At 38.2% G+C, this 16,660-nt stretch overlaps 1 protein-coding gene across 9 annotated transcripts in view; it reads left to right on the top strand.

The window, feature by feature from the left end:
• The window catches only part of CEP55 (centrosomal protein 55), a 30,799-nt gene extending 14,727 nt beyond the window's left edge, over positions 1-16,072 (top strand). For 3 of the 9 annotated variants that reach the window (XM_070609545.1, XM_070609537.1, XM_008520670.2), the window contains exons 3-9: positions 238-513; positions 2,841-2,909; positions 9,153-9,303; positions 10,962-11,275; positions 12,624-12,695; positions 13,423-13,548; positions 14,931-16,072. In XM_070609545.1, the coding sequence (XP_070465646.1) occupies positions 238-513; positions 2,841-2,909; positions 9,153-9,303; positions 10,962-11,275; positions 12,624-12,695; positions 13,423-13,548; positions 14,931-15,131 (1,209 nt within the window). In that variant the 3' untranslated portion in view covers positions 15,132-16,072. Of the gene's footprint in view, positions 1-237; positions 514-2,840; positions 2,910-9,152; positions 9,304-10,961; positions 11,276-12,623; positions 12,696-13,422; positions 13,549-14,838 lie in introns of all 9 variants that reach the window. The other 6 variants (XM_070609564.1, XM_070609573.1, XM_008520672.2 and 3 more) reach the window with 2 other exon arrangements.
• Positions 16,073-16,660: the final 588 nt, after the last annotated feature.

Raw genomic sequence — 16,660 nt, 5'->3', positions numbered from 1 at the left:
CATTCATTTTATATATATCTTAACTATAGCTCTTACCACATTGCATTAAACTATTGGTTTACCTCTCTGTGAGCTCTCTGAGCATAAGACCTTAGCTTCATCTTCTTTTGGCCCTGATATCTAGGATAATGCTGACATGGTAGGTAATAAACTCTTCATAAATGCTTGTTGTAGTATATTGTTTACTTTCACGTTTGACCTGGCTTTGTTCTAAGATTCTTCTTAGTTTATATCTAGAAAATTCGAGTCCTTGAAGCTGAGAGGGAGAAGAATGCTCATCAACTCACGGAGAAGGACAAAGAAATACAGCGACTCAGAGAGCAGCTGAAGGCCAAGTACAACGCTACTGCCTTGCTTGAACAGCTGGAAGAGAAAACAAAGGAAGGTGAAAGGCGGGAACAGCTGTTGAAGTCCTTGTCGGAAGAGACAGATGTATTGAAAAAACAGCTGTCTGCTGCAACTACAAGACTTGCCGAACTTGAGGGCAAAGCCAGCACACTGCGTTTGTCACAGGTACTCATCATTTCTTTAAACCCAGATTTTTTTTCTTCCTGATACAATTTGTAGTTCTTATGAAGAATGAGTTTGTTCAAACATGCTTATCAAATGATGAAACGGTATAGTATACTAACAGGTTAATTTTTTTTACATCCTAGTACCCTCTCCATAAGCAAAAATGGTTAATATAGCTTGCTCTGCTCCCCACACCACTGTTTTGCCAAAGGGAAGATTCAGAATACAGAATCCACTGTATATCTACAGTAGCCAAGAGGATTTTATTGAGCTCTTTTTCTGTAGTTCGTATCATGGAAACAATGGTCTTCATTTTTTAATTTTTTATATTTGAGATACACAATTATAATATTAAATATGCTTTTCCTAACTACATGTGCGTTTTCTCCCCCACTTTTGTTTCAGAGTCACTAGTGTAGCCGAAAGACCAAGGATTTGTAGGTAGGCAGATCCGAGTTCAGATCTTGGTTCTGCCACTTGCTAGCTGTGGACCCTGAAGAAATCCCTTAACCTCTCCAGCCTTAGAGACAGTGCTAGAATTCACCAGACCCCTCTCCTAAACCTCAATTTCCACATTGGTAAAATCAGGATAAGAACACTGGGGATTAAATGTGATAATATGTGTAAATTGCCTAGTATAGTGCCTGGCATATAGTAAGTGCTCAAAAAATGGTTTCTTATTGATCAGACCTTTGATTCTTTTGGAAATTTAGACATTTGAATAACACTGTAGTTACAACTATTAATACCACCTATAGAAGAAAATCTGTAGTTTTCAGATATAATATCTCAATACCGTTAAGGGTCTGTCTTTGTACTTTATCTCCCCTTTAGCCACAGTGATCAGACCTATACATTTATATGTACTTTCATAGATGGGCAAGTGAGTGTTTCTACAGATAAGTTCAACGAGGTTAAGTTTTTCTAGAGAATTTCCATAGAGCTGAAACTCATAAAACATTACAGTCAGATCCACAGTAGTTGACTAAAACCTTTCCTTAAAGCTTGAGAATTAGCCACAACTAGAAGGACCCACAACTGAAAATACACAACTATGTACCAGGGGGCTTTGGGGAGAAAAAGGAAAAAAATGAAATCTTTAAAGCTCAAGAATTAGTCTCTCTACTTTTGAAGATGGAAATGCAAATCTTGGTAGAAGTAATTTTTTAAAACGTATTCTTATAATAATTTTATGGGCTATCCACTGTTGATTTCTGTATTAATCAGCATGTCTAATTGCTATAACAAACACTCTCCAAATCTCAGAGTCTTATGCAACAAATGTTTATTTTTCCCTCATGTCACTGCCTAGTGCAGGTTGGGGTGGAGGTGGCTTTGCTCCCAGAGTCATTCAGAGATCCAGGTTCCTTTTAGTAGCTCCAGCATCAACTAGGGTGGAGTCCATCATCAGAGCCTCTATATACAGCTGTGAGCTACAGAAAGCATGTAGGGAATTGGGGGAAGATGTGGGGGCCAGGCCTGGTATTGGCATATTTCACTTCTGCCCACATTCCTTTGGACAGAAATCAGTCTCATGGCCTCATTAACCACAGGAAAGGCTGGAAAACAGTGTATAATGTGCCCAGGGCAAAACGAAAAGGGGTTTGGTGAACTATCTCTGTCATAGTTTCCACCTAGAGGACTAAATTGAGAGGGTGAAAGGGTTACATGCTAGGGTGAGTGTCTAGTGCACATTTGGAGAAAAAGAATATATTTGGAGCTTCCTCGCAGGGCTCATACAAGTCTCTTCCCTTACAGCTGTTAAAAGACTGAAATACAGCTTTTTATGAGTTTTATTGGCTAGCCTGGCCACCTAACCATCTGCTTCTCTTTTTTTCTCTATGAGAAAATGAAGGGGAAAAAAGTAAAGAAATTATATTTTGAGTTCCATATAATCTATGTGAACTAATACTAATTAATACTATTACTAGTACAAATATAATTCTGGAAAACAACTTTAATCTTTTGACAATTTAATATTTTCCAGATTTCATTTAAATAGCCCAGTTGTTTTGTTTTGTCTCTTTTGGTGAAAACCACTGAGCTATTCATATGCACTGAGGGCTTTTCTGGTGATCCTGGGGTCCAGAGGACTTTAGAAGTCAAGCTAGATCTGAACTCTCAGGGTTTCTAATCTGCTTAGGAATCTTCCAGGAGATCCTAATTCTCCTGGTACCCATCATTTGGCATCTTGGTTCACCAGCATGTACTACATCTGGATTCGGGGATGCCCCTGTGAAGTATACTGTATTATTATGGAACTAAATATAATTAAGAAACTCCTATCGTTAAATTTATCATGTTAACTAATATTGGTTTATTTATAGACTGTGGCTACAAGCTGTTTCAACTCATCAATGAGTAATATTCATGAAATGGAAATACAGCTGAAAGATGTAAGTTCATTTTTCTTTTGTTAAGTTATGGCTAACGAAGACTAATGAAAATTCAAAGCATTGATGCTGTGACTTGGAAAAATCTGTTGAGGAGATGGAGAACTGAGTGATTTGAGATCATTTCTCTACGTTACTAGCTTTTCGTCTCTTTCCAGGCCTTTAAGAAGGCTGGCTCCTCTGAGCGCGGTCTCATTAGGCAAGGAAGCCCTTGAAATCACCCATCGCTCCCCAGTACTTCAACAACGTCCCCTCTCCATCGAACTCTAATTTGCCTATTTTATTATTAATTATTATTATTTTATTAATTAATTATTATTTAGTGTGTAGTTTCTTCTCTTTTAGTTTATCTGTGCAAGATGTACTCTGTAGTTTGAAATTCTTCCCTTGGAACCAGGATTTGCTTTCATAGTTTGAAAAGGAAACACATTCTTATAAACTCAATACTTGTTTCTCTAGAGTTTGACATGAAGTTATTTCAGATATATGAGGAAGCTGTATTATTTCAAACATGTCTTAAATGGATTGGTGAGTTTCATTGGGAATTAAATAAATTGAGGACACAGGACTACTTTTCACAGTGTATTTTTTCAAGTATTAAGATTAGATATACAAAGTATAGAATTCTTTAATTATTAAGCCACTAGGTAGGTATTTTGATTCTAGACATATTACTGGCCTGTCTACACTGATCTAAGTATGCTCTTAAGATTTCTGGTTTATTTTATCTAGCAAGTGTACCTTGAGGTCTATTTGATCTTCAAGAGAATTTAAATCTGTTGAGTGTCTGTATAGTGGGGCATTACAGTACCCTTATCACAATAATTTACCTAGAGGTAACAAAATAAAGAAGAAACATAATTTTTAAAGAACTATCAAATTTTTTATGTCATGTATTATCCTCAACATCTAGAACATTTCAGAGGATGTCTGAATCTTAGAATCTTGCAAAGTTCCTTGAATTTTACTAGTGTCTCTTTTAGCAGAGTACCTGAGAATATATGCTATTTTCTTAAACTCATATGTAATTTTTAGGCTTCTCAGCACTCACTCCTTCAAATAACAAATTATTTTTTAGATAATGATGATTCTTTTTATGAAATTAACTTTGAAATGTTATGCGTTTATGCTCAATCTTTTTGTTCTGTTTTATCTTCCCAGCTTATTTGAGGATCACATTGTACTTCTCTGCTCTGTTTACCTTAGAAAGGCTTTTAGACAAATGGAGTGAAAATTAACCCAGCTCACCTTCAAATGGTGGTCTAGACCGAGCAGTGCCTCTCACTTCCCATAGACTTCACACTGTCACATTCTTTGACTTTTGAGGGCTCAGCAATTCTGGTCCCATACCCCTCCTCCAACCTACCACAAAACTTCCTGTAGAAGTTTGCCCACCTATTTTAAGAATCAGTATTTGTTATGCTAAAAGAAGCTCTAAAAACCTATGTTTACCTTTCTTAAGGCCTAGCTGCATCATTCCTCAGCTACCATTTAGGTCTGGCCAACATTTTGAAATAATTACATGCAGTTAATGCTATAAACATTGTCCAGTGTCAGAAACTTTGAAACCAAATAGCTAAAAGGCAGTTATCAAAGGTATCTCTTGCTCTTAATTTAAAAAATCTGACTTTTAAACACAGAATTTAGAGAAGATTAATAATTATTTTTAAAATTTTTATTTGGAAAAAATTTCAAATTTACAGAAAAGTTACAAGAATGAAAAAGGTACAGAGAAGCCCATGTACCCTTTACCAAAATTCAGCCATTGTTAACATTTTGTGCCATTTTACACGCTCTCTTTTCATTCCCCACCCCCATGCACACACATACACACAAATATTTTTTTCTGAACCGTTTGAGAGTGAGTTGCATATATCCACAGCCCTTTAAGCCTATATACTTCAATGTATATTCCTAAGAATGAGAATATTCTCTTACATGACTTTAGTACAGATAGCAGCTTTAATAAATGTAACATGGACACAATACTTTAAATAATCTACCATCCATATTCCACTTTTATCAATTGACCCACATTTTTTATTCCTCCAGTATAAGCTAACATTTTGATCTACATTAGAATTTTTGCCCAAGGAATATTTAATGGATCCCTGTCAAACTATGAGGAAGAGCTTTAGTAGCATTCCACGGGGCTTCACTTTTGCCCACTGCTGTTCTGTATTTTTATTGATAACTTGGATGGAAATGTTAAATGCATGTCTAACAAATTCGTAGATGACACAAAGCTGGAAGAGATAACTAACGCAATGAGGACTCTAAAGATGCACAGCTAATAATATCAACATTTATTGATAGCTATCAAATCCATTTATTATTGACACTATTAAGAGAAGAGAGCAGATGCATAAGAGGCAGTGGAAAGGTCAGGAGTGAAGAAATGTTACTACTTTATTGAGTAACATCGCCATCATGTGGCCCTTTGGAATATTGTCTCAAATCTTAATACAGTCTTGTTCCTCATACTTAAGTAATGTATGGACAAATTTATTTAAAAGAAGAACATTTTCATGACCATCCAACATTGACTTAAATTATTTATGTTAAAATATTTCTTAACTTTGGACAAATTTAAAATGCGGTATAAAATTAGATATCTTTAGCATCTCACACATGATTTATAAGTATTTGGATATATGCATACTTTTTGAGTCATACAATGCTACCTTTCTTATCAACTAAATTCGAATATATAATACAGAGTGCCTATATAGTACCTCCACTTGATAAATGAACTCTTGAGCCATATTAGGAGAACTAATGTTATAACTGCCTGACAAGTGCAGAGAGAAAAGTGTCTGGTCAAGTGGCTGGAGGGAGGACCCTGAACTAAGTCTTTGATTCCAGAGGCTACCTCTGTCTTTCTAATCCATTTCCTAATTCTTTAGAAAACAGGCATTGAAAATCCTTTAAGCCACATACCCAGAAGCTTTGCTCATTAGTTTGCAGGATGCTCATGGAAGCAGCCCAGCAAAGATTGGAAGAACTCCCTAGAGTTAGAGTTTCCATGTATTTAGATCTTTTTGGACACGGAGCTCAACTGTCTATATCTTTGAAAGATGGAATTTTTGCCTGAAAGAGGATACCCTGATATACAACCAAAAACTTCCAATATATTCCATACCACTTAGCCCATCTCACCCCTCTAGAGTGAGATGCCAGTTTTCAGATATTAGTTAATGATTAGTAGATTTTTGAAAGTTTGATTGTTTGGAATCATTCTAAATATGTTCTGCTGGTGTGAAGAACTGCTGGATTCTTTCACATCCCTCCTTGCTCCCTGAATACTCTCAAACTGCAGTTTGGGGCTAAAAGACTTGCTTGGGTGCTTGCTGATTCTTGCAGTCACTTTCCCCACTCCTGATGTCATCGTCATTCACAAATATTCATTAGGCAGCCACTTGCTATGGAAACAGTAAACACATGCACTGAAGTTTAAAAAAAAAAATCTCAACAAGCCTGGCCCCAGCTGTCCTGGGACCTCATGATCTAGTTAAGAAGAATAATCAGGAGGCAATCAAGAGCATGAGTATAAGGTGCCAAATAGATTGGATGGACATTAAAAGTTCTCTTGGCTTGGGGCCAGCCCCATGGCTGAGTGGTTAAGTTCACATTCTCTTCTTCGGCGGCCCGGGGTTTCCCAGGTTCGGATCCTGGGCACAGACACTGCACCGCTCATCAAGCCACACTGAGGCAGCATCCCGCATGCCACAACTAGAAGGACCCACAACCAAAAAATATATACAACTATGTACTGGGGGGCTTTGGGGAAAAGAAGGAAAAATAAAATCTTTAAAAAACATGTACTCTTGGCTTACAAAGGAGAGGGAGCTTGGTGAGGGCAGTTGTGGTGAGGAGACTTGAAAGACAAGCCTGGACTCACTGGAACATGCTGAAAAGATGGCATTTATCTGGGCAGGTGACATAGGAAGGGGTTCTAGGGCACTCTGGGCAGAGGCAAGAGTTTAAGTAAGGCTCAGAGGGCGTGTGTAGTTGTGTAGACAACAGTGCAGCAGTAGAAGAGAGAAAAGGCCAGGTTATACCCTGAACAGATGGAAAGAGGCAGATATGGACAATTTTACTGTCAGCCTAGGGGAAGATAGCTTCAGTTTTAGCAAGTGGTGTCATGAAGCTTTCAAAAATTCTCAGTTATTGTTATAATTTAAATGACTTATCACTTTGGGGACCAAAGAAGAGGCTGAATTGAACTTATTTGGGGTAGCTATTTTGCCCCTAATATAGAGTGATCATTGTGTTAATTAACCTAAAGCTTTTGGTGATGGCCTCCATCTCTCACTTTCCCAATGGGGAAATCACCCTCCAGCTGAGGATTTCTATTGTTGAGAAAAAAACCATTGGACACATTTTTCCTATTTTCTCTTAATCCAAAACTAATCAGAGTTTACTGGGATCCAACTGGGAATCATTGCTCAAGCAGGCATTCCTCTGGGGGCAGACAGGTCATAGCATGAGTGGCAGGGGCAGAGGGCTCGGTGCAAAAGAGTTTGGCCATTGTGAAGGGGTGTTAACATCACTATGTGTGCCTCCTTCCGGGACCCTTCATCCATAACATTTTACATGTGTGACATCAGGTTTAGATATGCATGCCCTCTATACACAAATAGTCACTGAGACTTATTTCCCAGCCTCTTGGGAACTTAGAACGAAAGGGGGCCAATCCCATCCTCTTGGACTGAACAGCTAGATTGGAAAGGAGAGAGCAGTTATAATCTCATTGTTGGTGCTGCGTAAGAATTTCTGGGCTTTTTTTCACTAGCACCAGCAGATGAATCGTCTTCTTTGCTAGCTTTCAACCTGAATCTGTGCCCTGCTTTCAGTAACAAAACAGTCACCTCCCCCAGCAAAACTGGGCCTAGGAGGTTAGGAGGTAGCGTGTGATTGCTGGGGATGCTGGGCTGCCCGGGCCGATTCCTTGGCTTTGCCTTTGGCTGAATTTCCAAGGGTCGGGTGGTGAGGAACAGTGAGAGTTAGAGGATATATGAATTTGTCCTAGTTAACAATAATAGCGATAGGATTTTTCATTTTAAAAAAAAAGACACTTCATAAATCTATACAGCTTTGTCCATATATTCCACGTTGTTTTATCCACTAAGGTTAAAGTGGTTTCTTATGTGAATATTTGCTAATATCTTGCCACAGATCAGGTGGTGTGACCCACAGAAAATGTAGATGTGATAAGATTTTCAAACTTATGCTAGGTGGCCTCATAAGATAGATATCCAATACAAGAACATATCTACTTTCTTGAGGGAAAGATGTAACTGAAATGGAAAATTAATATTAGCAGGGACAGGAAGGTGAGCCACCTTCCATGTAGCCAGCTAAGTTAAGCAGACACTGCCTATTTTATTAATATCCCATCATCCAAATAATTTCCTGAGTATATATTATATGCAAAAGCTAGGAATCCACTCATAAAAGCATGGTCTGCCACTTGAAAGAATTTACTGTTTATTTGAGAGACACAGCAAACAGATAAAAAGCTGAAGATGATCGCTAAAATAATTTTTAAAAATATTTAGAGAGAGATATATAACTACTGAGTTCTTAAGCCCCTATGCAAACCAGTTGAGTGATCCCAGTTTGGAATTTTTAATTGAGTTCTAAAAGATGTAAAGGATGAAAATTGATGATAAAGAGGAGGAGTGGCTTTTTGATTTTCCAGAAGGCAGACACTGAGATGGAGTTAGGAGTGCCAGCAGTTTCCTGGGGAGCAACATCTGTGAAAAGAAAAGGAAGGTAGCAGGATGGGGCAGGGGCACCGTCAGACCAGGATGCAAACCCTGCAGAGTCTCTGTCCGTCCAGGGGGAGCTCCCGAGCAGTCTCATGTTGGGTTCAAATAGCTCGTTCTTAAATGGTATCTCAACAGTGCATGCATCTCCATCTCTGACATGAAGGCATTCTAGTTTACAGAGAACGACATCGACACAGATATAAAGCAAGTAGTGTATAGGAGATTGCAGACAAATGAACTTAACCCTGTATAAATGTGACTTCACCATCTTATTATGTATTCTGAAGGTGTGTGACATTAGAATGTATTTCTGTGTTGTAAGCCATACAGTGCTTGCCTGGAATTATTCTATTATATGAGCCATAACAGTTTTTACATGCTGGAAAAGACTGCATCACTTGGGCTCCCTTGTCCATTTTAAGATTTTGGTTTTCTAATTTTATTATTGATTTGCTTTCATTTTCATTTTAAGGCTCTGGAGAAAAATCAGCAGTGGCTTGTGTATGATCAGCAGCGAGAGGTCTATGTAAAAGGACTTTTAGCAAAGATCTTTGAGTTGGAACAGAAATCGGAAACAGCTGCTCATTCACTCCCACAGCAGATAAAAAAGACTGAATCAGAAGGTACAGCTATAAAAATGTTCTTTTGGGCTAGGCCTGCCTGACATTTTCCAAAAGAAGAGATTCATCAAATTTAGATTTTTATAGATATATGTTAGGAAGTAAAATAAGCAAGTCTTTTAGCCCTGAAGCAAGAAATGCCATTTTACCAAGTCTGTTTTATTTCCCATTGTTTTCTGATAAAAGGGGGCATAAGGCACGGGGTGAAAGGATGTCTGGCAGCTCTGAAGGCACATTAAATTTTCCCCGCTGTGCGTGTCCTTCCCTCCTTCAAAGTCCTTCTCCAACGTTATTCCCCCAGAGCTGGCCTTGTTACCGATTATCTTTTTATTCTACTTCCCTTCAGCACTTATTCATATCGGTCCCAGGAGAAAGAATACATTTTCTAGATGATTCTTCAATCATCTGACTCTCACTGTAGAAGTGAGATACAGTTTCTCATGAATGACGCTATCTTTTTGTCAAGTGCTTTGCAGCTTCCCTGACATTGATCTCAGTTGAGTTTCACAGGAACGCTAAGAGATGGGGCAGGAAGGGTCTTTATTCTCCCTTTATAGTTGGGAAATAGGATCAGCAGTTCCAGATGATGAACTAGGAAAAGAGAAACCGCCATGCAAAACACTCATTTAAATGACTGACAGCCCTAATGGGACTGAAGCCTGGAATTATATAAAGAGAAGGATAAGAAAGGTGAGCAAGGCTCATAATCTTGGAGCTTCACATGTAAATATTTAAAATGAAGCTAATGCTAAAAAGAAAATGTAAAAGGAATGTCTCTAGAGATAATTCAAAGCTATTTATCCCTAAGGGGACAAGGTTACTACTATAATACCTTTATAAGTTTACTACATATACAAGTAGGATTTTAGGGGGCTGGCCCCACGGCCGAGTGGTTAAGTTCGTGCACTCTGCTTCCATGGCCCAGGGTTTTGCCAGTTTGGATCCTGGGCACGGACCTAGCACCACTCATCAAGCCATGCTGAGGCGGCGTCCCACATAGCAGAACTAGAAGGACCTACAACTAGAATATACAACTGTGTACTGGGGGGCTTTGGGGAGAAGAAAGGAAAAAAAAAAAAAGATTGGCAAAAGATGTTAGCACAGGGCCAATCTTTAAAAAGAAAACAGTAGGATTTTAGTTATGGGCTAAGTCTTATTTTTTTCCTTGGTAATATAGTTGTGTGTGTGTGTGTGTGTGTGTGTTTTATCAAAGTAATATGAATGCTTGTTAAAATAATTTAATACTAGTCTAGAAGGTCTCTGGCCCACCTTTCCCATCCCATCCTAATCCCTATTTCCTCTTGCCATCAGGGCAGCTGCAGTTAACATTGTTGTTTTTAGTTTTGGTAATTGTCACCTTATCTATAAATAGTGAGCTTATATCCCTTTTTGTTGATTTATCTTCTTTAGATATTAGTGACTTTTCCTCCCCCAAAGAATAGTTATGTTAGTATTTTTAGTTCTTCTAGTTATTAGTTTTATAACTTCAAATAATGTACCTGAACTTCTGTTTTTTGTTCTGTCACGTATCAACCCTGTCTCTTGACTCTGCATTTTGTAAGGTGATCTTGTTTATAGAAACATGTTCTTGTTCATGTTTATCTTTTCAGGAATATTATCTGTTTTATAAAATGAGTTGTACTCTGTTGTGTTTGTCATAGGTTGTCTTCAAGAAGAAAAGCAAAAATATTACAACCAGCTCTTGGCAAATGCAAAAAAAGATCTTGAGGTTGAACGACAAACCATAACTCAGTTGAGTTTTGAGCTTAGTGAATTTCGAAGAAAATATGAAGAAACCCAAAAAGAAGTTCAAGATTTAAATCAACTGTTATGCTCACAAAGAAAGGCAGATGTACAACATCTGGAAGATGATAGGCATAAAACAGAGAAAATCCAGAGGCTCAAGGAAGAGAATGATATTGCTAGGGAAAAACTTGAAGAAGAGAAGAAGAGATCTGAAGAGCTCTTATCTCAGGTGGGCCTCACCAGTAAGGTTTTCCATGATTCATAATTCAAAATTTTCATTGTACTTACTGTGTGTCAGAGGCTATTTTAACCACTAGGAAGGAGCAAGGAACAAACCAAGCTCCTGCCCCCTCCTGGGAGTTCATGTTTAGATCGGAAACAGACCATAAACAAGTACCTAAATAAACAAGTACCTAAATAAACAAGTAAACTAAAGCAAATAAAGCAGGGTAATTTGACAAGGAGAAGTTGGGGGCCAGTGGAGGCCTCACTGAGGAGATGGTATTTGGACAAAGAGCTGGTGACAAGAAGGAACCAGGGAAGTGAGTGACTGTGGGAATTTCCTCCTGGCAGAGGAAATCACATACACAAGTCTCTGAATGAGGAGGAGGTAAATATGTGTAAGAACTCAAAAGAGGTGAAGTGAAGACGGACTCAAGGTTGATTCCTAGGCTGGTGCTGCTGATGCTGTGCTCACGTTAATTCATGTGACGCCTTCCACGTTCTCATCATACTCACAGCTTTATGCCAGGAGGTCTGTCTCAGTAATGTTGGAGTTAGTAAGTTAGGATTATTAGAATTGAATACTACTTCAACAGAACCTCAATTTAAATTTTGCTTGGCACCATAGAATAATGGAAGAAACATCACTTGGGGTCCATACAAGGTCTCTAGGTCAGGGTGTGTGGCCTTAGGAAAATCAGCTAACTTCTCTGGCTTGCAGATTATTCGTGTGTCCATTAATAATAATTACCTCTTCTTGCCGTATAGGGCTTTTGTGCAGGTCAACTGAGAGAGTGTAAACGTGCTTTGTAAACTAAAGGGCTAGGTAAATGTTAGTTATTGCTACTAGTAGAGTAGGAATTTTTTAAGTCCTCCAAAAGTTGAGAGAGGGGAAAAAATAGTCTGTAACATTTGCCTTCTTAGTCTTTACCACCCGCACTTCTCCCTACAGGTGCAAGCAGTGATATTTACGAAAGATTAAGCAAAAATGATTGAGAATTTTTCTCCAACTCTGTGGCCAAGGAGGCAAGGCACTGCTAGCTTTTGTATCCCACTGAGAAGTATTATAGATGTCAGAACCTCCAGGAAAGTGGGCGTGTCCGATGTAGAGTTCAGTGATGGTCATCAGCTTTCAGTCTGGGCCTCAGGGAACTGTCCACCTGGGTGGTTCTGCTCAGGTGCACAGATAGCCATCAAACCACCAGCTGGAGTGACTCACCCCGACTTGCAGGTGTTGTCCGGGTTAGCGGGTGTTGTCCCGGTTAGGGATGTGAGTCTTGTGAGCCTTTCGTGCATCCCAGGTCAAGCGATAAAAGCTCGGATATGACGCTGTTGGCTCTGTTTACATCCTTCAGGTCCAGTTTCTTTACACGTCTCTGTTAAAGCAGCAAGAAGAACAAACAAGGGTAGCTCTGTTGGAACAACAGGTACTCATTGACATTGCTTCTAAATTCAACTTTACCCATTAGAAAATGGGATTTTTTTTCCCTCATGTTCACACTATTCTGTGGACCATTTGAAAGTTGTGAAAAATGTTGTTAAAAAATTTTTTTTTAAATGCTTACTGTGACTATCTATGCTAGCCATATATTCCTATTACTGTCTTTAGGCTAAACCAGTTTCTCTGAGATGAGATGGCAGTTTTCTTGACAGGTAGATGTTTGCCTTGGCAAATTTTATTCTTCCCCAAACGGCTTCTGTAGTTCCTACTCCAATTACAAGAGTAGTTCTAACAAGATCTCCATAATAGTGCTATCTTATAACCTCCAGTAGAACTCAGAGAGACACCATTCATTCTCACAATACAGACCAGAGATTTTTAATATATTCCAAACCAGGGAATAGCCATCTCTTTCCCTTCTCCCCCTTCCCCACAAAAAGGAGGATGGAGAGGACAAATTCTAAGCAGTAATTTCTCAAGCTGCTCCTTACTCACCTGTACCTCAAGCATTGGCTTTGCCCCTTGGATAAACCAAATCCTCAACCATAAGCTTCTTTGTTTATCAGCATCTCACTGTGCTCAAATGAATTCTTGCTCTGATGATACAACAGATGTTTGCTTCTTGTGCTAATGAAAAAAATGCAAGCATCCAGTCAAGAGAACTGGACAGTGTATACTAGCTGTACTTGTCTTGTCCTGGGCATTTTTTCCAGATGCAGGCATGTACCTTAGACTTCGAAAATGAAAAACTTGACCGTCAAAATATGCAGCATCAGTTGCATGTAATTCTTAAAGAGCTCCGAAAAGCAAGAAATCAAATAACACAGTTGGAATTCTTGGTGAGTCTGGAATGGATAAACTAAAACTTATTTTCTTCTTTCTCTTTCTTCCATCTTTCCATTTATATATCAAACCAAACTAGGAGGATACAGCTGAAAGAATGTTGATTCTCAAATCAACAGGCAGAGCCTCTGCCTCATTTGAATCAATTGCCCTTTGAGCATCTATTCAGAGCACCAGCAAGAGGGACGTTATGAATCTCTTGGTGGTGATTACATCACCAGTGCCTGGGGTCATCCCCTCCAACCTCCTGGGTGCTGTGATCCCAGAGGGAGAGGGTGAGGGAGGAGAATCATAGATCCTGAGCTGGAATTATGTTTTTCTATTTAAAGAGAAAGAAAGAAATGCTTTTTGAAAGGATGATGGACGATTACTGTTAATACACTGTTTTAGGTGTATTGAATTAAAGCACATTTTGTGGGATACACTGAACACATAATCTTTTAAAACAAACCTTTTAAATAACATTGTTCCTATTAGGAAATGGTTTTGACTTACCTATTTTCATCTTACTAATAAGCTTTTGGACCAAACCTGTTGGGTTCTGTGTTTGTGTGTGTGTATGTCCCATTAGCACATATTTGACATATCGTCTTGCAGAATATTTGCAGATGGTGAAACGTTACAGGTAGAATTCTTCAGTTTTCAGAAGAGAAAAAAAAGCAGTTGTTAAAAAAAAATCATTTGTAACTTCTTTATGAATAAAAGACAGAAAATATATTTTTGGCTCTGTTCTTTAGTATGTCATTGATTTTGACCATTTATAATATTTGAAATTGAAATTTGTAATTCATTTCTGTTAATTACTGTTTTTCAAAGTATTGAAAGCCAGAGGGTATACAAAAGAATCCATAATTTTCCTGTACTTTTCTTTGTGCTTTTATTGTCTATCATCTTCACAGTATACTGTAAAATACTCATTTTTAAGCTTTACTGACTATTCTCAGTTCTTCAGAAAAAAAACATCAAAAAGGAAAGTCACAAAGGTATTATACCATATCTTAGTTGTTTCTGTGTATAACCTGTTTGATCTGCTAAAATTCTTTAATTAATTAATTCTATATAGTTCTTTATTGATGAAGTTGACCCTCTTTTACAAAACTACCAAATTTTGTCAGCCTTGCACACAGGCCTACCTTAACATTTGGCTCTAAGCATTTTAATAAAACCTATCCATATAAACACCCAGGCTTAGCCCTTCCTGGGTAATTTGGGTAATTTATAACCACCTTGTATGTTACCGCCATAATACTGATGAACAGAGATTCAAAAGAAATTTCTGTCTGCAGGGCTGAAGCAGCTGGAGCCTCTGGAAGCAGTTACAACTGTTGAACGGTCAGCCTTATATACAAACGGTGTTCATCTGACATTTATTTTTCAGAAGCAGCCTCGTGAGCTTGCCTTCACAGAGCCATTATTCACTGTCCAAGGAGAGGCTGAAAACAGAGGAACAGTTGCCTCGCCAAAAAGTCCCTCTGCTGCACTGAATGAAAGCCTGGTGGAGTGTCCCAAGTGCAACATACAGTATCCCGCCACCGAACATCGCGATCTGCTTGTCCATGTTGAATACTGTGCAAAGTAGCAATGTAATTAGCCTTTGTTTTTGTGTCAGAAGATTCAGTACTGTATCTTATGTGAGCTTATGGACGTTTTGAATTACTTGTTTCATCTCTTATATAAGAAACTGCCTGTCTACTTTGAGACTCTGGCTTAGGAGTGAATCATTGTATTTTTTTGGCTACTTTGCATTTTCCTTGGCAACGATACCTCCAGGCTTCAGTGACAGCATGTGGTGAGCAGCGAATGCTGAGACCTGAGACGACTAACATTTTGCACTATTAAAGTACTTGATGGAGAAAAGATGGTTTGGGTTATTGCTCATGGGTTAAATCTGTTACACTGGCAAGCAAGTATTTTATGTTTTGTGGCTTTTTTAAAATCAAAGACAATTAACCAAGGATCTTACCATATTAGCATTTTTTCCCCAAGTGTTTGGTATACCTACAGTATACCTACAGTTGAGTCCATTGTTAAAAGATGGTGGTACCTTTTCCATTTTTTTCCTTGCTATTATAGAGTGGTTATTAGAAAAGTTGAGAATTTTCTTGATCTTTTTTGCTGCTTACTGTTGAAACTGTAAACCTAGCTATGTTCTAAGCACAATGCAGATTCTACTTAAGGAATACTCCTAAGTAGCCACACACAATGTTTTCTGTCATATTAGCTGGCTGTAACTTTAACTTGAATTTCCTTAGCACATGTTGGTTGGCTAAAATTGTTAAAATGAATTTTAACAAAACTATCTAGCCTTCTCGTTTGGTTTCCAGATATTTTATTTATTTATTTTTGGCACTCTTAAAGCTGGGCAACGTAATGAGCAGATATTTGCTTATTTGAATATATATTTTTATACATACATGTGTAAACCCCAAATTTTTTTATTTCTTCAGGTTTTCTAAAATGCTTAACACTGGGCTACTGTTAGTAATATAAAGGAAAAAAGAATAAAATTATTTAATGTTTTCATATGTCTAGTCTATACGTATATAGATAAGTATTCTAAGATTTCTATCCTGAAAGGAGTGTTAGAGAGTTAAAGGTTCACGTACAGTGTCAAATGATACGGGAGTTAAGGATACTTCAGAACCGGAAACTACACAAAACTCAGAAGGGTTAAGCAAAATCCTCACAATCATTAAAAAAAAAAAGACAGACATTCTTGGGTTTCAAACTCCAAGTCAACTCTAAAGTCCATCTTCTCTCCACTATGCCAAAAGAAAACCCTTAGGAATTCTCCAAACTCGATATCCTTAAGCGATAACATAACTGGAGTAATGGGATGTTCCTTCAGTTAGAGAGAAAAATGGCAGGACACAGCAGCTGGTCTCTTCCATCCCTCTGGTCTGACAGGTCGTGCCTTGTCATACCTTTCCAACCTCTTCCAGTTTTCCAACATCTTTAATTTCATTCTATAAACATTACTAAATGCCAACTATATGCAGGGCTCTGGGCTAGGCATCAGTGACACAGTGATAATAAAATGCTGCACCATCTTCACAATCTAGTAGAAGACCAACATCTAAACAGGTAAGTATAGTACCTTGTAGGAAG

This window comes from Equus przewalskii, chromosome 1 (genome assembly GCF_037783145.1).
Source record: "Equus przewalskii isolate Varuska chromosome 1, EquPr2, whole genome shotgun sequence".
Taxonomy (NCBI): domain Eukaryota; kingdom Metazoa; phylum Chordata; class Mammalia; order Perissodactyla; family Equidae; genus Equus; species Equus przewalskii.
This window is presented reverse-complemented; position numbering and strand designations above follow the sequence as displayed.